Below are 22,432 nucleotides of genomic sequence, written 5' to 3' on the forward strand. Positions count from 1 at the left end.
ATCATCCAAATTCAGTACCCGGTCCCTGCTTTCTCCCCATATCCCTTGATCCCTTTAGCCTTAAGAAATATATCTAACTCCTTCTTGAATATATTTAAGATGAATTGGCCTCAACTGCCTTCTGTGGTAGAGAATTCCACAGGTTCACCACTCTCTGGGTGAAGAAATTCCTCCTCATCTCAGTCCTAAATGGCTTACCCCTTATCCTTAGCCTGTGACCCCTGGTTCTGGACTCTCTGACCATCGGGAACATCCTTCCTGCATCTAGTCTGTCCAGGCCTGTTAGAATTTTAACTCCTTGCTCTTTCCCCATAAGCCCTGCAAATTTTTACCTTTTCAAGTATATCTCCAAACAAAAGTTGTCAGGAAGTGCATGCAGACATAACTTGGTGCAGTAAAATGCTGTGTAATTGAGTTGCAGACGTAACATGTTCAATATAAACAGAATAGTTATAATTGAGAAAAGTAACTTGCCCTACCTGGCCCCTATTGAAAAGAGCAGAGTTTGAGAAACAATAAATCACCCTTCCTCTTAAATTAGAATGTAAATAACGCAGGAATTTCTTATTTTTCTAGATTTAGTGATATTTTATGCTGGAATCAATAAGGTGCATTATAAGGAAACTGATATATAAATAGAGATATATAATAACACAAGAGTCTTCAACATGGGCAACAGGCTGGCTGCTGCGGCACCTTCTGGGAGTTGTAGTTCGCTCCCCTATTGGCTGTAATGGGCGGCAGGGGCGGGGGAACTACAACCCCCATAACACACCGCGGCCTGGGCTTGGCGGCGCCGCGCTGCACCCTGGGAGTGTAGTCCTTCCTTTGTTGCCGCCGCCGGAAGCGGATCCGGAAAGAACTACAACTCCCAGAGCCGTCGCCCGCTTCCGGTTTGTCGCCAAGATGTCGGCGGCCGCTGAGGAAGGGCGAGAGGCGCCGGCCGGCTCGGAACCCGAGCCCGAGGCTGCGGGCCCGGCGCTGCAGCGACCCAGCACCCGCTCCAACCCCGAGGGGGCGGAGGACCGGCAGGACCCGCCCGGCCAAGGCTCGCAGGCGGGCGGCCGGGAGGGAGACGGCGAGGCCGGGACTGAGAGCCCGGGAGTGGGGAGCAGGAGCCGCGGCAGCAGGAGGAGGCAGCAGGAGCCGGAGGCCCAGGGTCACCCCCAGGCCCAAACCCAACCCCAGGGTCAGGCCCAGGGTCACCCCCAACCCCAGGGTCAGGGTCACCCCCAGGCCCAGGGTCACCCACAACCCCAGGGTCACACCCAGGCTCAGGCCAGGGCCTCATTCCAATCCCAACCTCAACCCCAAAGTCAATCCCAACCCCCAAATCAATCCCAATCCCTGCCCCAGTCCCAATCTCAGTCCCAATTCCTCTCCAAGCCCCACTCCCTGCCCCAGTCCCAAAGCCAGCCCCAGTTCCAGAACCAGTCCGCACCCCAAGGCCAGCCTTCGCTCCTGCCCCAGTCCCAAAGCCAGCCCCAGTTTCAGTCCCAGCTCCAGCTGCCGACTCAATTCCAGAGTCAACCCCAGCCCGAGACCCAGATCAGGACCCCCAAGGTTAACTGCCCGGAGAAGGTGGTGAGTTTTGTCGAGGTTGTGTTTAACGCTGTGTTTGATTCACCCATTTAAAAATAAGAAGGAATATAAGAACATAAGAAATAGGAGCAGGAGTAGGCCAATCGGCCCCTCGAGCCTGCTCCGCCATTCAATAAGATCATGGCTGATCTGATCCTAACCGCCAATCCACTATCACAGAACCATCTCCTGAATCTAACAGAATTAAACACACGAAATAGGAGCAGGATCAGGCTACCTGGGCCCGCTCCGCTACCCACAGGGCCATGACCGATCCGAACCTAGACTCCTGTCCAAATTCCTGCCCGCTCCCTGTAACCCTTAATTCCCTTTACTTCTAGGAAACTGTCTATTTCTGTTTTAAATTTATGTAATGATGTAGCTTCTACAGCTTTTTGGGGCAGCATATTCCATGGACCTACCACCTTCTGAGTGAAGTAGTTCCTCCTCATCTCAGTTTTGAAAGAGCAGCCCCTTATTCTAAGACTATGCCCCCTAGTTCTAGTTTCACCCATCATCGGGAACATCCTCCCCGCATCCACCCGATCCAACCCCTTCACAATCTTATATGTTTCAATAAGATCACCTCTCATTCTTCTGAACTCCAATGAGTAGAGTCCCAATCTACTTAACCTCTCCTCATATGTCCATCCCCTCATCCCCGGGATTAACCGAGTGAACCACCTTTGTACTGACTCGAGAGCAAGTATGTCTTTTCTTAAGTATGGACACCAAAACTGTATGCAGTATTCCAGGTGCAGTCTCACCAATACCTTGTACAACTAAAGCAATACCTCCCTATTTTTATATTCTATCCCCCTAGCAATGAAAGCCAACATTCCATTGACCTTCTTAATCACTTGCTGCACCTGCATACTAACCTTTTGAGTTTCGTGCACCAGGACTCCTAGATCCCTTTGTACTACAGTACTTTCCAGTTTCTTGCCATTAAGATAATAACTTGCTCTACGATTTTTCCTGCCAAAGTGCATAACCTCACACTTTCCAGTATTGTATTCCATCTGCCAAATCTCTGCCCACTTACTTAGCCTGTCTATGTCACCTTGCAGGTTTTTTATGTCCTCCTCACTCACTACTTTCCCTCCCATCTTAGTATCATCTGCAAACTTTGATATGTTACACTCGGTCCCCTCCTCCAAATCGTTAATATAGATTGTAAAGAGTTGGGGACCCAGCACCGACCCCTGCGGAACACTACTAGTTACTGATTGCCATTCTGAGAATGAACCATTTATCCCAACACTCTGCCTTCTGTTAGATAGCCAATCCTCTATCCATGCCAGAATATTACCCCCAATCCCGTGATTTTTTATCTTAAGCAATAATCTTTTGTGTGGCACCTTGTCAAATGCCTTTTGGAAGTCTAAATACACTACGTCCACTGGTTCCCCTTTATCCACCCTATGTTACTTCCTCAAAGAACTCCAGCAAATTTGTCAAACATGACTTCCCCTTCATAAAACCATGCTGACTTTGTCCTATTAAATGATGATTATCCAAATGTCCTGTTACTGTCTCCTTAATAATGGACTCCAAAATTTTACCCACCACAGATGTTAGGCTAACCGGTCTATAGTTTCCAGCCTTCTGTCTACTGCCCTTTTTAAATAAGGGTGTTACATTAGCAGTTTTCCAGTCTGCCGGGACCTTTGCTGAGTCCAGGGAGTTTTGGAAAATTATTACCAATGCATCCACAATCCCTACTGCCACTTCCCTAAAGACCCGAGGCTGGTCAGGAAAGGGATTGTGGATTATAAAGATAAGAAACAGTTAGCAATGGTCCAATGTTTTGTGAAACATGATAGTTGCGGATCTGCTGAGACCAGTTAAAGGTTGTATAGAAACATAGAAGATAGGAGCAGGAGTAGGGCATTCGGCCCCTCGAGCCTGCTCCACCATTCAATGAGATCATGGCTGATTATCCAAACTCAGTACCCTGGATGTATGAAGGAAGTCAAACTGTCAAGGATGTGTAAAGTAGGGTTTACAGTTGGAGAGATTTTGTTGCTTGATTTATGTGGGAAGCGGGGAGAAAGGTCTTGGGATTTTTGAATTATTTAGGTAGATAGGATGGAATTTAGGCATTCTGCAGAAGGGAATGGGCTTGTTGAGTTGAATGGACTTTTCTCGATGTATTCGTATGTCCTAGGTGTGTATGGTAAGGTTAGCAAGTGAAGGCAACCATTGCCTACTTTATAGGAGAGGTAAGGGAAATACATTGGAGGGGAGAAAGCTGAGAGTAACTCTGGCAATTACAGCAGAGTCACAACTGTACAGCTATCTCACATCCCAGTCCACCTCTTGAGCCAGACCCCCTCCCAGAATCATCTACAAGCGATACCTGAACCGTAACTAACACCTTGCAACATAATCCCAGACTTTCGTCTTTCCAAATAGGTGTTGTGTCTGGAAAGAGCAAGTAGCGCTGTATAACACTCCCAACAACAACTTTATATAGTTCGAAATGTCAAATAACGGCCCAAGGTGCTTTTTTTTGGGGGGGGGGGCGGGGGGTGGAGAAGAGAGCAAAAGATATAGGTGGAGGAAATGGTTGGAGAGGTGACCAAAAGCTTGGTCGAAAAGTTGGAGAGATAATTAGGGAGGGAGGGAGTCCTGCCGAGGCAACTGGGGGCTCTGCCCACCACTGATGGGGTGAGGGAAATGGGGGGGGGATGTACAGAAAGCCGAGGTGAAAGGGTGCGAGGTGGGTAGGAGGCTGCAGAACGGGCAGAGGGGGTAGGGCAAGCAGAGGCCATGGAAAGATTTGAAGATGAGGATTTTAAATTCAATGCATGTTGAAGCCAGTGTAGGTCAGTGAGGTGGGGGTGAGTGGAATCTAATGTGGGAAAGGGAGCTCTAATGACTTGAGTTGTGAAGAAGTTGGAGTTTATGTAGTAAGGAGGATAAAGTTCTGGTCTGTCACTGATAGCAGTTTGAGGGGATGTCTTAAGAGTGTCATGTAGTATTAAAGTGTGATTTTCCAATCGTGTACAGAAACTTAACTGGACCAGCCACATAAATACTGTGGCAACAAGAGCAGGCCAGAGGCTGGGAATTCTGCGGCGAGTGTCTCACCTCCTGACTCCCCAAAGCCTTTCCACCACCTACAAGGCACAAGTCAGGAGTGTGATGGAATACTCTCCACTTGCCTGGATGAGTGCAGCTCCAACAACACTCAAGAAGCTCGACACCATCCAGGACAAAGCAGCCCGCTTGATTGGCAGCCCATCCACCACCTTAAACATTCACTCCCTCCACCACCGGCGCACCGTGGCTGCAGTGTGTACCATCTACAGGATGTACTGCAGCAACTCGCAAACCCGCCACCTCTTCCACCTAAAAGGACGCGGGCAGCAGGCGCATGGGAACACCACCACGTTCCCCTCCAAGTCACACACCATCCTGACTTGGAAATATATCGGCCGTTCCTTCATCGTCGCTGGGTCAAAATCCTGGAACTCCCTCCCTAACAGCACTGTGGGAGCACCTTCACCACACGGACTGCAGCGGTTCAAGGCGGCTCACCACCACCTTCTCGAGGGCAACTGGGGATGGGCATTAAATGCCGGCTTTGCCAGCGACGCCCACATCCCACATACGAATAAAAAACAATCTCCGCTAATCCCAGTTACATCATTGAAGGAGGGCTGGGGCAGTTACTGGCGATGTGATGCAGCACTGGGTGGGCAGTTTGGTTTATTCAGGTGGGTCTGCGTGTGCCAGTTATGTGCCTATCGTGCAGGAAGGCACTGTCGAGAGAGACAGACCTCAGGTTCTCTTCCATTCTCTTTGCAGATCATCTGCTTGGACCTTTCGGAGGAGATGTCACTGCCGACACTGGATTCCATGAACGGGTTAGGATGTTTCATCGATGCTAATATTCGGCCACTCACCAACTTCTGAAAGGCTGAACGGACTCTCCAGAAAAGAGAAGGCTGAGGGGGGACCTGATCGAAGCCTTTAAAATGATTTAGGGGTTCGATAGGGTAGACGTAGAGATGATGTTTCCACTTGTGGGGAGAACAGAACTAGAGATCATAAAGATAAGAGAGTCACTAATAAATCCATTCAGGAGAAACCTCTTTCCCCCAGAGAGTGGTGAGAATGTGGAACTCGCTACCACAGGGAGTGGTGGAGGCGAATAGCAGAGATGGATTTAAGGGGAAGCTGGATAAACACATGAGGGAGAAAGGAACAGAAGGATATGTTAATGGGGTGAGATGACGAGGGGTGGGAGGAGGCTCGTGTGGAGCAGAAACACCGGCACGGACCAGTTGGGCTGAATGGCCTGTCTGTGCTGTACTTTCTCTAATTAGTGCCGTCTAGATGTGATTTAGGTGTTAATATTTAATATTTGATCAGTCTGGGCCATGTGATTTGGGAGTCAACCATTTAGACAAGCTTGTTCACAAGTCTGTGTGGCCCTGGGACTGGGGGTATTGGGTGGACTGTGTGGCCCTGGGACTGGGGGTATTGGATGGACTGTGTGGCCCTGGGACTGGGGGTATTGGATGGACTGTGTGGCCCTGGGACTGGGGGTATTGGATGGACTGTGTGGCCCTGGGACTGGGGGTATTGGATGGACTGTGTGGCCCTGGGACTGGGGGTATTGGATGGACTGTGTGGCCCTGGGACTGGGGGTATTGGATGGACTGTGTGGCCCTGGGACTGGGGGTATTGGATGGACTGTGTGGCCCTGGGACTGGGGGTTATTGGGTGGACTGTGTGGCCCTGGGACTGGGGGTATTGGGTGGACTGTGTGGCCCTGGGACTGGGGGTATTGGATGGACTGTGTGGCCCTGGGACTGGGGGTATTGGATGGACTGTGTGGCCCTGGGACTGGGGGTATTGGGTAGACTGTGTGGCCCTGGGACTGGGGGTTATTGGATGGACTGTGTGGCCCTGGGACTGAGGGTATTGGGTGGACTGTGTGGCCCTGGGACTGGGGGTATTGGGTAGACTGTGTGGCCCTGGGACTGGGGGTTATTGGGTGGACTGTGTGGCTCTGGGACTGGGGTTATTGGGTAGACTGTGTGGCCCTGGGACTGGGGGTTATTGGATGGACTGTGTGGCCCTGGGACTGGGGTTATTGGATGGACTGTGTGGCCCTGGGACTGGGGTTATTGGATGGACTGTGTGGCCCTGGGACTGGGGGTTATTGGATGGACTGTGTGGCCCTGGGACTGGGGGTTATTGGATGGACTGTGTGGCCCTGGGACTGGGGGTTATTGGATGGACTGTGTGGCCCTGGGACTGGGGTTATTGGATGGACTGTGTGGCCCTGGGACTGGGGGTTATTGGATGGACTGTGTGGCCCTGGGACTGGGGGTTATTGGATGGACTGTGTGGCCCTGGGACTGGGGGTATTGGAGTTTTAATCGAGCGGTTCAGAATCATGAAGGCGATAAGCAGAGTAAATAACAAGAAACTGTTTCCAGTGGCAGGAGGGCCGGTAACCAGAGGTCAAAGATTTAAGATATTTGGTAAAAAGAACCAGAGGGGAGATGAGGAGAATGTTTTTACGCAGCGAGTTGTGATCTGGAATGCGCTGCCTGAAAGGGCGGTGGAGGCAGATTCAATAGTAACTTTCAAAAGGGATTCGGAGAAATATTTGAAAAGAAAACATTTGCATGGCTCTGGGGAAAGAGCGGGGGGGAGTGGGACGAATTGGAGAGCTCGTTCAAAGAGCTGGCACAGGCAGGATGGGCCGAATGGCGGCCTCCTGTGCTGTCCAATCCTATGGCACTGGCTGGTTGTTGGGTTCACCAGTGGCTTTGGTAGAGTGAGGTTATTGGACTGGGGGTGTTGCTGGGCTGACTTTGATCAGGCTCTGGAGTTGTTGGGATTCATTTTAGTTTTTGTGTTTTTTTCTTATATTCAGTTCAAAAACCAATGCGTTAAACATCGCCCAGAAAATGATAGAAATGTTTGTCCGGACAAAGCACAAGATCGACAAGCGGCACGAGTTTGCTCTCGTGGTGGTGAATGACGAGGTCACTTGGGTAAGAACGATGTACCGGGGTGGGGAACGGAGGGGCTGCACACAATCAGCTCATAGAAAACACCGAGCCCGTGAGCTCAACGTTGGGCCGAACTCCACCCATTCACAGCTCGATCAACAACCAATCAATTTGTTGCTTGTTTATGTTTCTCTCTCTCCCTCCCGTCTCTCTCTCTCTCTCTCTCTCCCGTCTCTCTCTCTCTCCCGTCTCTCTCTCTCTCTCTCTCTCTCCAATTCAATTCAATTCAAATGCTTTATTGGCATGAAAGTTTACATGGAACCATATTGCCAAAGCTTACATAACAAAAAGTACAGTTTTCCAACATTCTGTAGGTGTCAAACAATTTTGACCTTCGTTGGGTACAGACAATATTAATTTAAACAGTCGTTGACCCTCGTTGGGTACATTCAGTATTAATTTTTAAACAGTCGGGTACATTCGGTATTGATTTAAACATTCTTAATGTTTATATATGCTATGGGTGTGCTCGTTAGTCCCTCACTGTTCCTCAGGTTGTGACATGTTGTTACATATTGGGCACCAAGGTATGGTCTGTCTCCTTCTCCCAGGGCTAATCTTAATTTTGACAGGTCATCCAATTCTTTGAAATCTGGGGTTGTTTGGCTGAGCTTGTCAAAATATATGTTTCTTGTTTTGTTGAATTTTTCGCATTTTAGGAGGAAGTGCATCTCTGTCTCAACCTCGCCGGCCAGACATTGATCACATATTCTATTCTCTCTAGGCTGCCAGGATTTCTTGTATCTTCCTTTTTCAATTGCCAGTTGGTGGTCGCTTAGTCTGTACCTGGTGAGGGTCTGTCTCTGTTTTGTGTCTCTGATGGTCGAGAGATAGTCTGCCAGTTTATATTCTCTTTTTAGGGCCCGGTAACATTCTAATCTGCTTTGGCTTTTGGTTATTTTGTTCCAATGTTCCAAGTAGGTTTCTTTGCATTGTTTAATGATTTGGTTCACTCGGATTGGTGTTTGGAGGGCAGTGTTGGTCTGGGAATGGTCAGGGTCCGACTGAGTAGGAGTACTTAGTTTCAGTAGCAGCTGACTCAGGGGACTCATTTCTGGGTTTAGCTCTTGGGTCTGGAGGGCTTTAAAATGAAGGGTGTCTGGGGAACTAGATTTGAGGTGATTTAGAAAGTTTAGTGCTCGTTTTTGGATGTTTATTATCAGTGGGTATCTGCCTAGTTCGGCTCTACATGCATTTGTTGGTGTTTTCCTTTGGGTGCGAAGAATGCTTCGGCAAAATTCTGCATGTAGGGCTTCTATTGTGTGTTTTTCCCATTTAGTGTAGCTATGGTGATTGAGTGGGCCCCATACTTCACTACCGTACAGCGCAATGGGCAGGATTATGCTGTCAAATATTTTGAGCCAGATTTTGATTCGAATTTGGATGTTGTAGAATTTTCTTTTTATTGCATATAGGGCTCTTCGGGCTTTTTCTTTTAGTGCATTCACTGCTATGCTGAAGCTCCCTGATGCTGTAATGGTTAGACCAAGGTAAGTGTAGCTCATAGTGTGTCCTATGATGGTATCACTGAGAGTAAACTGGTATTTGTTTTCCTGACATCTGGGCCTTTTTTGAAAAATCATGATGTTGGTTTTCTTTAGATTTACTGTCAGGGCCCAATTTTGGCAGTATTTGTCGAGTAGGTCTAATTGTTGCTGTAATCCTTGTTCTGTGGGAGACAGCAGAACCAGGTCGTCCGCATAGAACAGGGATTTCACTTCTCCATCTAGGAGACAGAGACACGGTGACTCGCTTTGCTCCAGCATCTCTGCTAACTCATTTATGTATATGTTGAACAGGGTCGGGCTCAAATTGCAGCCCTGCCGGACGCCTCTTCTCTGGGTGAAGAAACCGGTGCGTTTGTCTCCAATTTTGACACCGCATTTATTTTTCAGATACATCGATTTAATAAGGTCATAGACTTTGCCCCCTATTCCACACTGAAGAAGTTTGTAATAGAGCCCTTCTCTCTCTCTCCCGTCTCTCTCTCTCTCCCGTCTCTCTCTCTCTCTCTCTCCCGTCTCTCTCTCTCTCTCTCTCCCGTCTCTCTCTCTCTCCCGTCTCTCTCTCTCTCCCGTCTCTCTCTCTCTCCCGTCTCTCTCTCTCTCCCGTCTCTCTCTCTCTCCCGTCTCTCTCTCTCTCCCGTCTCTCTCTCTCTCCCGTCTCTCTCTCTCTCCCGTCTCTCTCTCTCTCCCGTCTCTCTCTCTCTCCCGTCTCTCTCTCTCTCCCGTCTCTCTCTCTCTCCCGTCTCTCTCTCTCTCCCGTCTCTCTCTCTCTCCCGTCTCTCTCTCTCTCCCGTCTCTCTCTCTCTCCCGTCTCTCTCTCTCTCCCGTCTCTCTCTCTCTCCCGTCTCTCTCTCTCTCCCGTCTCTCTCTCTCTCCCGTCTCTCTCTCTCTCCCGTCTCTCTCTCTCTCCCGTCTCTCTCTCTCTCCCGTCTCTCTCTCTCTCCCGTCTCTCTCTCTCTCCCGTCTCTCTCTCTCTCCCGTCTCTCTCTCTCTCCCGTCTCTCTCTCTCTCCCGTCTCTCTCTCTCTCCCGTCTCTCTCTCTCTCCCGTCTCTCTCTCTCTCCCGTCTCTCTCTCTCTCCCGTCTCTCTCTCTCTCCCGTCTCTCTCTCTCTCCCGTCTCTCTCTCTCTCCCGTCTCTCTCTCTCTCCCGTCTCTCTCTCCCGTCTCTCTCTCCCGTCTCTCTCTCCCGTCTCTCTCTCCCGTCTCTCTCTCCCGTCTCTCTCTCTCTCCCGTCTCTCTCTCTCTCTCCCGTCTCTCTCTCTCTCTCCCGTCTCTCTCTCTCTCTCCCGTCTCTCTCTCTCTCCCGTCTCTCTCTCCCGTCTCTCTCTCTCTCCCGTCCAATTCCAATTCCAATTCCAATTAAAATGCTTTATTGGCATGAAAGTTTACAGAGAACCATATTGCCAAAGCTTACATAGCAAAAAGGTACAGTTTTCCAACATTCTGTAGGTGTCAATCGATTTGACATTTGTTGGGTACATACAATATTACTTTTAAACAATATTAATTTTAAACAGTCTTTGTACTTCATTTGGTACGTTCAATATTAATTTTAAACAGTCTTAATTTTAAACAGTCCTCAGGTTGTGACATGTTGTTACATATTTGGCCCCAAGGTATGGTCTGTCTCCTTCTCCTAGGACTAATCTCAATTTTGACAGATCATCCAATTCCTTGAAATCTGGGGTTGTTTGGCTTAGCTTGTTGAATAATATGTTTCTTGATGTGTTGAATTTTTCGCATTTTAGGAGGAAATGCATTTCTGTTTCAACCTCGCCAGCCAGACATTGATCGCATATTCTATTCTCTCTAGGCTGCCAGGATTTCTTGTATCTGCCTTTTTCAATTTCCAGTTGGTGGTCGCTTAGTCTGTACCTGGTGAGGGTCTGTCTCTGTTTTGTGTCTCTGATGGTCGTGAGGTAGTCTGCCAGTTTATATTCTCTTTTTAGGGCCCGGTAACATTCTAATCTGCTTTGGCTTTTGGTTATTTTGTTCCAATGTTCCAGGTAGGTTTCTTTGCATTTTTTAATGATTTGGTTCACTCGGATTGGTGTTTGGGCGGCTGTGTTGGTCTGGGGCTGGTCAGGGTCCGGCTGAGTACTTAGTTTCCGTAGCAGCTGACTCAGGGGACTCTTTTCTGGGTTTAGCTCTTGGGTCTGAAAGGCTTTGAAATGAAGGGTGTCTGGGGAGCTAGATTTGAGGTGATTTAGGAAGTTTAGTGCTCGTTTTTGGATGTTTATTATCAGTGGGTATCTGCCTAGTTCGGCTCTGCATGCATTTGTTGGCGTTTTCCTTTGGGTGCGAAGGATGCTTCGGCAGAATTCTGCATGTAGGGCTTCTATTGTATGTTTTTCCCATTTAGTGTAGCTCTCTCTCTCCCGTCTCTCTCTCTCTCCCGTCTCTCTCTCTCTCCCGTCTCTCTCTCTCTCCCGTCTCTCTCTCTCTCCCTGTCTCTCTCTCTCTCCCGTCTCTCTCTCTCTCCCGTCTCTCTCTCTCTCCCGTCTCTCTCTCTCTCCCGTCTCTCTCTCTCTCCGTCTCTCTCTCTCTCCCGTCTCTCTCTCTCTCCCGTCTCTCTCTCTCTCCCGTCTCTCTCTCTCTCCCGTCTCTCTCTCTCTCCCGTCTCTCTCTCTCTCCCGTCTCTCTCTCTCTCCCGTCTCTCTCTCTCTCCCGTCTCTCTCTCTCTCCCGTCTCTCTCTCTCTCCCGTCTCTCTCTCTCTCCCGTCTCTCTCTCTCTCCCGTCTCTCTCTCTCTCCCGTCTCTCTCTCTCTCCCGTCTCTCTCTCTCTCCCGTCTCTCTCTCTCTCCCGTCTCTCTCTCTCTCCCGTCTCTCTCTCTCTCCCGTCTCTCGCTCCCGTCTCTCTCTCTCTCCCGTCTCTCTCTCTCCCGTCTCTCTCTCTCTCTCTCGTCTCTCTCTCTCTCTCTCTCCCGTCTCTCTCTCTCTCTCTCTCCCGTCTCTCTCTCTCTCCCGTCTCTCTCTCTCTCTCCCGTCTCTCTCTCTCTCTCTCCCGTCTCTCTCTCTCCCGTCTCTCTCTCTCCCGTCTCTCTCTCTCCCGTCTCTCTCTCTCCCGTCTCTCTCTCTCCCGTCTCTCTCTCTCCCGTCTCTCTCTCTCCCGTCTCTCTCTCTCCGTCTCTCTCTCTCCCGTCTCTCTCTCTCCCGTCTCTCTCTCTCCCGTCTCTCTCTCTCCCGTCTCTCTCTCTCCCGTCTCTCTCTCTCCCGTCTCTCTCTCTCCCGTCTCTCTCTCTCCCGTCTCTCTCTCTCCCGTCTCTCTCTCTCCCGTCTCTCTCTCTCCCGTCTCTCTCTCTCCCGTCTCTCTCTCTCCCGTCTCTCTCTCTCCCGTCTCTCTCTCTCCCGTCTCTCTCTCTCCCGTCTCTCTCTCTCCCGTCTCTCTCTCTCCCGTCTCTCTCTCTCCCGTCTCTCTCTCTCCCGTCTCTCTCTCTCCCGTCTCTCTCTCTCTCCCGTCTCTCTCTCTCTCCCGTCTCTCTCTCTCTCCCGTCTCTCTCTCTCTCCCGTCTCTCTCTCTCTCCCGTCTCTCCCTCTCTCCCGTCTCTCTCTCTCTCCCGTCTCTCTCTCTCTCCCGTCTCTCTCTCTCTCCCGTCTCTCTCTCTCTCTCCCGTCTCTCTCTCTCTCTCCCGTCTCTCTCTCTCTCTCCCGTCTCTCTCTCTCTCTCCCGTCTCTCTCTCTCTCTCCCGTCTCTCTCTCTCTCTCCCGTCTCTCTCTCTCTCTCCCGTCCTCTCTCTCTCTCCTCTCTCTCTCCCGTCTCTCTCTCTCTCCCGTCTCTCTCTCTCTCCCGTCTCTCTCTCTCTCCCGTCTCTCTCTCTCTCCCGTCTCTCTCTCTCTCCCGTCTCTCTCTCTCTCCCGTCTCTCTCTCTCTCCCGTCTCTCTCTCTCTCCCGTCTCTCTCTCTCTCCCGTCTCTCTCTCTCTCCCGTCTCTCTCTCTCTCCCGTCTCTCTCTCTCTCCCGTCTCTCTCTCTCTCCCGTCTCTCTCTCTCTCCCGTCTCTCTCTCTCTCCCGTCTCTCTCTCTCTCCCGCCTCTCTCTCTCTCCCGCCTCTCTCTCTCTCCGCCTCTCTCTCTCTCCCGCCTCTCTCTCTCTCCCGCCTCTCTCTCTCTCCCGCCTCTCTCTCTCTCCCGCCTCTCTCTCTCTCCGCCTCTCTCTCTCTCCCGCCTCTCTCTCTCTCCCGCCTCTCTCTCTCTCCCGCCTCTCTCTCTCTCCCGCCTCTCTCTCTCTCCCGCCTCTCTCTCTCTCCCGCCTCTCTCTCTCTCCCGCCTCTCTCTCTCTCCCGCCTCTCTCTCTCTCCCGCCTCTCTCTCTCTCCCGCCTCTCTCTCTCTCCCGCCTCTCTCTCTCTCCCGCCTCTCTCTCTCTCCCGCCTCTCTCTCTCTCCCGCCTCTCTCTCTCTCCCGCCTCTCTCTCTCTCCCGCCTCTCTCTCTCTCCCGCCTCTCTCTCTCTCCCGCCTCTCTCTCTCTCCCGCCTCTCTCTCTCTCCCGCCTCTCTCTCTCTCCCGCCTCTCTCTCTCTCTCCCGCCTCTCTCTCTCTCTCCCGCCTCTCTCTCTCTCTCCGCCTCTCTCTCTCTCCCGCCTCTCTCTCTCTCTCCCGCCTCTCTCTCTCTCCCGCCTCTCTCTCTCTCCCGCCTCTCTCTCTCTCCGCCTCTCTCTCTCTCCCGCCTCTCTCTCTCTCCCGCCTCTCTCTCTCTCCCGCCTCTCTCTCTCTCCCGCCTCTCTCTCTCTCCCGCCTCTCTCTCTCTCCCGCCTCTCTCTCTCTCCCGCCTCTCTCTCTCTCCCGCCTCTCTCTCTCTCCCGCCTCTCTCTCTCTCCCGCCTCTCTCTCTCTCCCGCCTCTCTCTCTCTCCCGCCTCTCTCTCTCTCCCGCCTCTCTCTCTCTCCCGCCTCTCTCTCTCTCCCGCCTCTCTCTCTCTCCTCTCCCGCCTCTCTCTCTCTCCCGCCTCTCTCTCTCTCCCGCCTCTCTCTCCCGCCTCTCTCTCTCTCTCTCCCCTCTCTCTCTCTCCCCGCCTCTCTCTCTCTCTCCCGCCTCTCTCTCTCTCTCCCGCCTCTCTCTCTCTCTCCCGCCTCTCTCTCTCTCTCCCGCCTCTCTCTCTCTCTCCCGCCTCTCTCTCTCTCTCCCGCCTCTCTCTCTCTCTCCCGCCTCTCTCTCTCTCTCCCGCCTCTCTCTCTCTCTCCCGCCTCTCTCTCTCTCTCCCGCCTCTCTCTCTCTCTCCCGCCTCTCTCTCTCTCTCCCGCCTCTCTCTCTCTCTCCCGCCTCTCTCTCTCTCTCCCGCCTCTCTCTCTCCCGCCTCTCTCTCTCTCTCCCGCCTCTCTCTCTCTCTCCCGCCTCTCTCTCTCTCTCCCGCCTCTCTCTCTCTCCCGCCTCTCTCTCTCTCCCGCCTCTCTCTCTCTCCCGCCTCTCTCTCTCACCCGCCTCTCTCTCTCTCCCGCCTCTCTCTCTCTCCCGCCTCTCTCTCTCTCCCGCCTCTCTCTCTCTCTCCCGCCTCTCTCTCTCTCTCCCGCCTCTCTCTCTCTCTCCCGCCTCTCTCTCTCTCTCCCGCCTCTCTCTCTCTCTCCCGCCTCTCTCTCTCTCTCCCGCCTCTCTCTCTCTCTCCCGCCTCTCTCTCTCTCTCCCGCCTCTCTCTCTCCCGCCTCTCTCTCTCTCTCCCCTCTCTCTCTCTCTCTCCCGCCTCTCTCTCTCTCTCCCGCCTCTCTCTCTCTCTCCCGCCTCTCTCTCTCTCCCGCCTCTCTCTCTCTCTCCCGCCTCTCTCTCTCTCTCCCGCCTCTCTCTCTCTCTCCCGCCTCTCTCTCTCTCTCCCGCCTCTCTCTCTCTCTCCCGCCTCTCTCTCTCTCTCCCGCCTCTCTCTCTCTCTCCCGCCTCTCTCTCTCTCTCCCGCCTCTCTCTCTCTCTCCCGTCTCTCTCTCTCTCTCTCTCCCTCCCGTCTCTCTCTCTCTCTCGCCCGTCTCAATTCAATTCAAATCACTTTATTGGCATGACAAGTTACATTTTATGTTGCCAAAGCATCGAAAAACATTCATGTTTGTGCACAAAAATACAGATCTCTCCATACAGTGTATAAACCGATATATCCCTGAGTGTATAAATATACTTTCATATAATTTATATATACTCTCTTCTTATATTTAGTGGTTGTCCCTCTGTTTATGGCAAGCTGTAACATAGTGTGCCGCTAGTGTTACACAATTTCTCTCTTCCCCTAGTAGGTATGGGAGTTTTTGGTCGTCATTCAAATTTCTGAATTCCGGGCATATTTTTGTGAATTTTGGGTAGAAGTTCTCCCTTATGCCCTGATATTTTCTACAAGCTGTGAGGAAGTGCATCTCTGTCTCCACCACTCCCTGACTGCAGTGAGAGCATATCCTGTCCTCTCTTGGTAGCCGGGTCTGCCTGTGTCTACCTTTTTCGATCGCCAGGCTATGTTCACTAAGTCTTGGTGTGGAGATGCCGGAGTTGGACTGGGGTGGACAAATGTAAGAAGTCACACAACACCAGGTTATAGTCCAACAGCTTTATTTGAAATCACAAGCTTTCGGAGCGCTGCTCCTTCTTCAGGTGAAGTGGAGAAATGCATAAAGACACAGCTTATATAGTCAGAGAATCATGTCAGATGTTTACAGGTAACCTTTCCAACTGCCATTTATCACACCTCGGCAGAGAGATAATCACAGCAGTCAAAGCATGGTACGTCGGCGAGACCATGCAGACACTGCGACAACGGATGAACGGACACCGCGCAACAATCACCAGGCAGGAGTGTTCCCTCCCAGTCGGGGAACACTTCAGCAGTCAAGGACATTCAGCCTCTGATCTTCGGGTAAGCATTCTCCAAGGCGGCCTTCGAGACACACGACAACGCAAAATCGTCGAGCAGAAACTGATAGCCAAGTTCCGCACCCATGAGGACGGCCTCAACCGAGATCTTGGGTTCATGTCACGCTACATGTAACCCCACCTGACGCAGGGTCATCCAGACTCGAGTCGACATTGGCTTGTTCTCTCTACACAGATGCGGCCGGACCTGCTGTGATTTCCAGCCAAAAAAAATGTTTTTTGTCTGTTTTTTTGTTTTTCATACAGACCCCAGCATCTGCAATATTTGACCCCTTGTGACCCCACCTCATTGTTCTTTGATGTAATGTTTCCCTGACTGACCTGTTTGGACACCATTCACACCTTTGACTGCTGTGATTATCTCTCTGCCGAGGTGTGATAAATGGCAGTTGGAAAGGTTACCTGTAAACATCTGACATGATTCTCTGACTATATAAGCTGTGTCTTTATGCATTTCTCCACTTCACCTGAAGAAGGAGCAGCGCTCCGAAAGCTTGTGATTTCAAATAAAGCTGTTGGACTATAACCTGGTGTTGTGTGACTTCTTACATTTGTTCACTAAGCCTGTACATTGTTGAGGTTTTTCTCAGTTTGCTATCCTTTACCATGGTCAGGTAATCAGCCATGTTGTATTGTCTGTTTAGGGCCAAGTAACAATTGAGTTTGCTTTGGGTTTTTGTTGTTTCTGCCCAATATGACATATTTTTCCTTTTGCTTAGCGACGATTGTGTTGGGTCGAATTCTTTGTGTTACGCTGTCACTGTCCTGGGGCTGGTTATTGTTAGTAGTGTTAGTAGTTACTTCACTGAGTCCCAGGACTAGTTGACTGAGGGTATTCTTCTTTATGGTCCTCTCTTGGCATTTCAGGGCTTCGTAATGATAGCATTGGGGGTTGCTCATTTCTAGGTGTTTCCAAAATTTGGTGGCTCTTTTTTGGATAGTGATTATTAATGGATATTGGCCTAGTTCTGCCCTGCATGCATTGTTTACGGTTTTCCTTTGAGTCCGGAGGATACTTTTACAGAATTCTGCATGTAGGATCTCAATTGGGTGTTTGTCCCATTTTGCAAATTCTTGTTGTGTTAGCGGTCCCCACACTTCACTGCCATAGAGTGCAATTGGTTCAATTACTGATTTGAAAATTTTGAGCCAAATGCTAATTGGGATTTCTATTTGGATTGATTTTTTAATGGCATAGAAAGCCCTTCTTGCTTTCTCTTTGTTCATTCACAGCCAGTTTGAAATTTCCCGTAGAACTGATTTTTAAGCCCAAGTATGTGTAGTTAGTGGTTTGTTCAATTTTGGTTGTTCCTAGTGTGAAATTTATTTTGGATCTTTGCTGGAACACAAGGACTTTGGTTTTTTGGGGATTTATTGTCAGGGCCCAAGTCTGGCAGTACGACTCCAGCAGATCCAGGTTCTGCTGTAGACCCTCCTTAGTTGGTGACAGCAGAACCAGGTCGTCTGCATAGAGGAGGAATTTAACCTTGGATTCATATAGGGTGAGGCCGGGTGCTGTAGATTGTTCAAGTAGTTTTGCCAATTCATTTATGTAAACATTAAAGAGTGTCGGTGAGATTGGCGAGCCCTGCGTCACCCCCCGCCCCTGTGGGAAGTATTTTGTTTGTTTGTCTCGAATTTTAACTGCACGTTTGTTGTTTGTATACATTGACTTAATTACATCATATGTTTTTCCCCCTACCCCGCTTTCGATAAGTTTCAGGAATAAACCGTCATGCCAGATGGAATCGAAAGCCTTCTGGAAATCTATAAAGCATGCGTAGATTTTGCTTTTGTTTTGATGAACGTGTTTGTCAATTAGGGTCTGTAGGGTGAAGATATGATCTGATGTTCTATAGTTTGGCAGGAATCCAATTTGGCTTTTACTCAAGACATTGTGCTCCTCAAGGAAGTTTATAAGTCTTTTGTTTATGATACTACAGAATACCTTCTCTCTCGCTCTCCCGCCTCGCTCCCCCCCCCCCCCTCACCCTCTGGCCCCCCCCCCCGCCCTCTGCCCCCCCACCGCCTCCCGCTCCCTCTCGTGCACTCCCTCCGCCTCCCGCTCCCACCCCTCCCTCAATTTCCCATTGAGTTTTGCCATGTCAACAGTCATGGTGCAGCGCCAGCCTTGGGTCTCTGGATGGCATTGGAGTGCAATTCTATTTACGTAATGACTTGAGCTCAAGTCTCATTCTAACATATTGTCCTCTTTGTAGCACTGATGTGAGATGTTGGCTATTTTGCACGTTACATGTCCTATTTCTCTCCTTCCAGCTGTCTGGATTTACCTCTGACCCCCGGGAGGTTTGCAGCTGCCTGTATGATCTGGACACGAATGTCTGTGAGTCGTTCAGTATCCTTTTCTAATGAAGGTCCACAAGTCCCTGAATAGATTAGTGTCGCAGCCGGTGCTTACCTGCAGACTATCCGTGTTGCTCTACCTGACTGCAGTGTGCATTCTAGGCCTGGTGTTGGGGGGTGCACTGTGTAAGATGTGGAAACCCCTAGTCAGGGACACTGTGCAGTGTTGTTATTAGGAGCTCAGTAAACCAATAAATATGAAAGTTTCATGTCGTATCCACTGGATCTGTCTCAATAATCTTCAATAGTATAATTATAGATTTGGACGTTCTGAATTGAGCATTTTCAGCTGTATAACACTGGGGTACAGTACTGGTGGGTATAGGTCTGTCACTGTATAACACTGGGGTACAGTACTGGTGGGTATAGGTCTGTCACTGTATAACACTGGGGTACAGTACTGATGGGTGCAGGTCTGTCACTGTATAACACTGGGGTACAGTACTGGTGGGTACAGGTCTGTCACTGTATAACACTGGGGTACAGCACTGGTGGGTACAGGTCTGTCACTGTATAACACTGGGGTACAGTACTGGTGGGTACAGGTCTGTCACTGTATAACACTGGGGTACAGTACTGGTGGGTACAGGTCTGTCACTAACACTGGGGTACAGTACTGGTGGGTACAGGTCTGTCACTAACACTGGGGTACAGTACTGGTGGGTACAGGTCTGTCACTATAACACTGGGGTACAGTACTGGTGGGTACAGGTCTGTCACTGTATAACACTGGGGTACAGTACTGATGGGTACAGGTCTGTCACTGTATAACACTGGGGTACAGTACTGGTGGGTACAGGCCTGTCACACTATAACACTGGGGTACAGTACTGGTGGGTACAGGTCTGTCACTGTATAACACTGGGGTACAGTACTGGTGGGTACAGGTCTGTCACTGTATAACACTGGTACAGTACTAGTGGGTACAGGTCTGTCACTGTATAACATGGGTACAGTACTGGTGGGTACAGGTCTGTCACTGTATAACACGGGTACAGTACTGGTGGGTACAGGTCTGTCACTGTATAACACTGGGGTACAGTACTGGTGGGTACAGGTCTGTCACTGTAATACTGGGGTACAGTACTGGTGGGTACAGGTCTGTCACTAACACTGGGGTACAGTACTGGTGGGTACAGGTCTGTCACTGTATAACACTGGGGTGCAGTACTGGTGGGTACAGGTCTGTCACTGTATAACTGGGGTACAGTACTGGTGGGTACGGGTCTGTCACTATGACACTGGGGTACAGTACTAGTGGGTACAGGTCTGTCACTGTATAACATGGGTACAGTACTGGTGGGTACAGGTCTGTCACTGTATAACACTGGGGTACAGTACTGGTGGGTACAGGTCTGTCACTGTATAACACTGGGGTACAGTACTGGTGGGTACAAGTCTGTCACTATAACATGGGTACAGTACTGGTGGGTACAGGTCTGTCACTGTATAACGGGTACAGTACTGGTGGGTACAGGTCTGTCACTGTATAACACGGGTACAGTACTGGTGGGTACAGGTCTGTCACTGTATAACACTGGGGTACAGTACTGGTGGGTACAGGTCTGTGTATAACACGGGTACAGTACTGGTGGGTACAGATCTGTCACTGTATAACACTGGGTTATAGTACTGGTGGGTACAGGTCTGTCACTGTATAACACGGGTACAGTACTGGTGGGTACAGGTCTGTCACTGTATAACACTGGGGTACAGTACTAGTGGGTACAGGTCTGTCACTGTATAACATGGGTACAGTACTGGTGGGTACAGGTCTGTCACTATAACATGGGTACAGTACTGGTGGGTACAGGTCTGTCACTATAACACTGGGGTACAGTACTGGTGGGTACAGGTCTGTCACTGTATAACACTGGGGTACAGTACTGGTGGGTACAGGTCTGTCACTGTATAACACTGGGGTACAGTACTGGTGGGTACAGGTCTGTCACTGTGTAACACTGGGGTACAGTACTGGTGGGTACAGGTCTGTCACTGTATAACACTGGGGTACAGTACTGGTGGGTACAGGTCTGTCACTGTATAACACTGGGGTACAGTACTGGTGGGTACAGGTCTGTCACTGTATAACACTGGAAAGTGCAGAAAAGATTTACAAGAATGTTACGGACTGAGAGAGGATGGAACAATCAGGAAAGGTCGAATAGGCTGGGGCCAGTTTCTCTGGAGAAGAGACGACTGACCGGAGACCAGATAGAGGTTCGATTGGGTTGTTGTGGAGAAACTGTTTGCACTTGTGGAGGCGTGCAGAACAAGGGCGCATCAATATAAGATAGTCACTAACGGATCAATCAAATAAAATCATTTAGGAGGAATTTCTTTACACAGAGCGGTGAGAATGTGGAACTTGCTGCCACAGGGAGTGGCTGAAGCAGAGAGCACCGAGGGATTTAAGGGGAGGCTTGATGCGGAACATGAGGGAGAGGGATCCGGGGGGGCAGGGCGGGAGGAGGCTCCTCTGGAGTATAAACCTGTCGGGCCGATTGGCCTGTTTCTGTGCTGGATGTTCTATGTAATTCTTTGTTCTTCTCCTTAAAGTCTTTTTTCAGATCTGGACGGGCTGTTTAACCTCATGTGAGTGGCCTACTCCTGCTCCGATTTCTTTTGTTATCCGCTCGCTCAGCAGGCATTATCCTTGAGCTTACTACTCTGATCAATTCTTTTTTAATCTGATCCCACAGACAGCAGAAGATTGAGCTGCCAGTAACGGAAAATGTTCAGACCATCCCACCGCCGTACATTGTACGAATGATCCTGGTCTACATTCGAACGCCCTGCCACCCACAGTCGGCCTCAATGGAGCGGCTCAATGTGAGTAGGGAATGGTCTTTCATTTCCTGCTTGAACTTTGTACCCCCCCGCCCCTCTCGCCTGATGGACCTGGGACCGTCTGCTGCTGCACCCAAGTGGCCATTCTTGATGCGTGAGCCTAGAGGGGGAAAAAAATGATCTGGTTATTTATCACACAGCTGTTTGTGGGAGCTTGCTGTGCGCATATTGGCTATCACCTTTCCCTACATTTCAAAAGTACTTCATTGACTGTGGCCAAATCCCGTTCACCCATCACCCCTGTGCTCGCTGACCGGTCCAGCAACACCTCGATTTCAGAATTCCCATCCTTGTTTTCAACTCCCTCCATGACCTCGACCCCTCCCTATCTCTGTAATCTCCTTCAGACCCACAACCCCCACCCCCGAGATATCTGTGCTGCTCAAATTTTCCCCCTCTTAAGCTTTTGGTCACCTGCCCTAATTTTCTCCCTGTGTGGCTCGGTGTCAAATTTTTTGTCTTACAATATTCCTGTGAAGCACCTTGGGACGTTTTACTACGTTAAAGGCGCTATATAAATACAAGTAGTGGTTGTTGTGAAGGGCTTTGGGACGTGCTGGGTCATAAGAACATAAGAAATAGGAGCAGGAGTCGGCCGTTCGGCCCTTCGAGCCTGCTCCGCCATTCAATGAGATCATGGCTGATCTTCTGCCTCAACTCCATTCACCGGCCCTATCGCCATATCCCTTGATGCCCTTACTAGTCAGAAATCTATCGACTTCTGTTTTGAATATACCCAATGACTGAGCCTCCACAGCCCTCTGGGGTAGAGAATTCCAAAGATTCACCACCCTCTGTGTGAAGAAATTTCTTCTCATCTCAGTCCTGAATGGCCTACCCTTTATCTTGAGGCTGTGGCCCCTGGTTCTAGACTCCCCAGCCAAGGGAAACATTCTCCCAGCATCCATCCTATCAAGCCCTGTAATAATTTTGTATGTTTCAATGAGATCCCCTTTCATTCTTCTGAATTCAAGAGAATACAGGCCTCGTTTACTCAATTTCTTCTCCTACGACAGTCCCGCCATCCCAGGAATCAATCTCGTGCACCTTTGTTGCACTCCCTCTATGGCAAGTATATCCTTCCTTAGGTAAGGAGACAAAAATTATACACCGTACTCCAGGTGTGGTCTCACCAAGGCCCTATATAATTGGAGTAAGACTTCTTTACTCCTGTACTCAAATCCTCTTGTAATGAAGGCCAGCATACCATTTGCCTTCCTAATGGCTTGTTTTTTATTTATTCATTGATGGGATGTGGGC

General features: G+C 50.1%; 1 protein-coding gene across 1 annotated transcript in view; it reads left to right on the top strand.

Moving 5' to 3' along the window:
• The first annotated feature begins 874 nt into the window (after window positions 1-874).
• The window catches only part of babam1 (BRISC and BRCA1 A complex member 1), a 29,375-nt gene continuing 7,817 nt past the window's right edge, over window positions 875-22,432 (top strand). Inside the window, exons 1-6 of the mRNA XM_086004371.1 lie at window positions 875-1,584; window positions 5,398-5,456; window positions 7,484-7,604; window positions 18,236-18,314; window positions 20,893-20,917; window positions 21,025-21,154. Of these exons, the coding sequence (XP_085860497.1) occupies window positions 907-1,584; window positions 5,398-5,456; window positions 7,484-7,604; window positions 18,236-18,314; window positions 20,893-20,917; window positions 21,025-21,154 (1,092 nt within the window). The 5' untranslated portion in view covers window positions 875-906. The remainder of the gene's footprint in view (window positions 1,585-5,397; window positions 5,457-7,483; window positions 7,605-18,235; window positions 18,315-20,892; window positions 20,918-21,024; window positions 21,155-22,432) is intronic.

This window comes from Somniosus microcephalus, chromosome 13 (assembly GCF_052327205.1).
Source record: "Somniosus microcephalus isolate GS21.2 chromosome 13, FLI_Smic_1.0, whole genome shotgun sequence".
In the NCBI taxonomy this organism is placed as follows: Eukaryota; Metazoa; Chordata; class Chondrichthyes; order Squaliformes; family Somniosidae; genus Somniosus; species Somniosus microcephalus.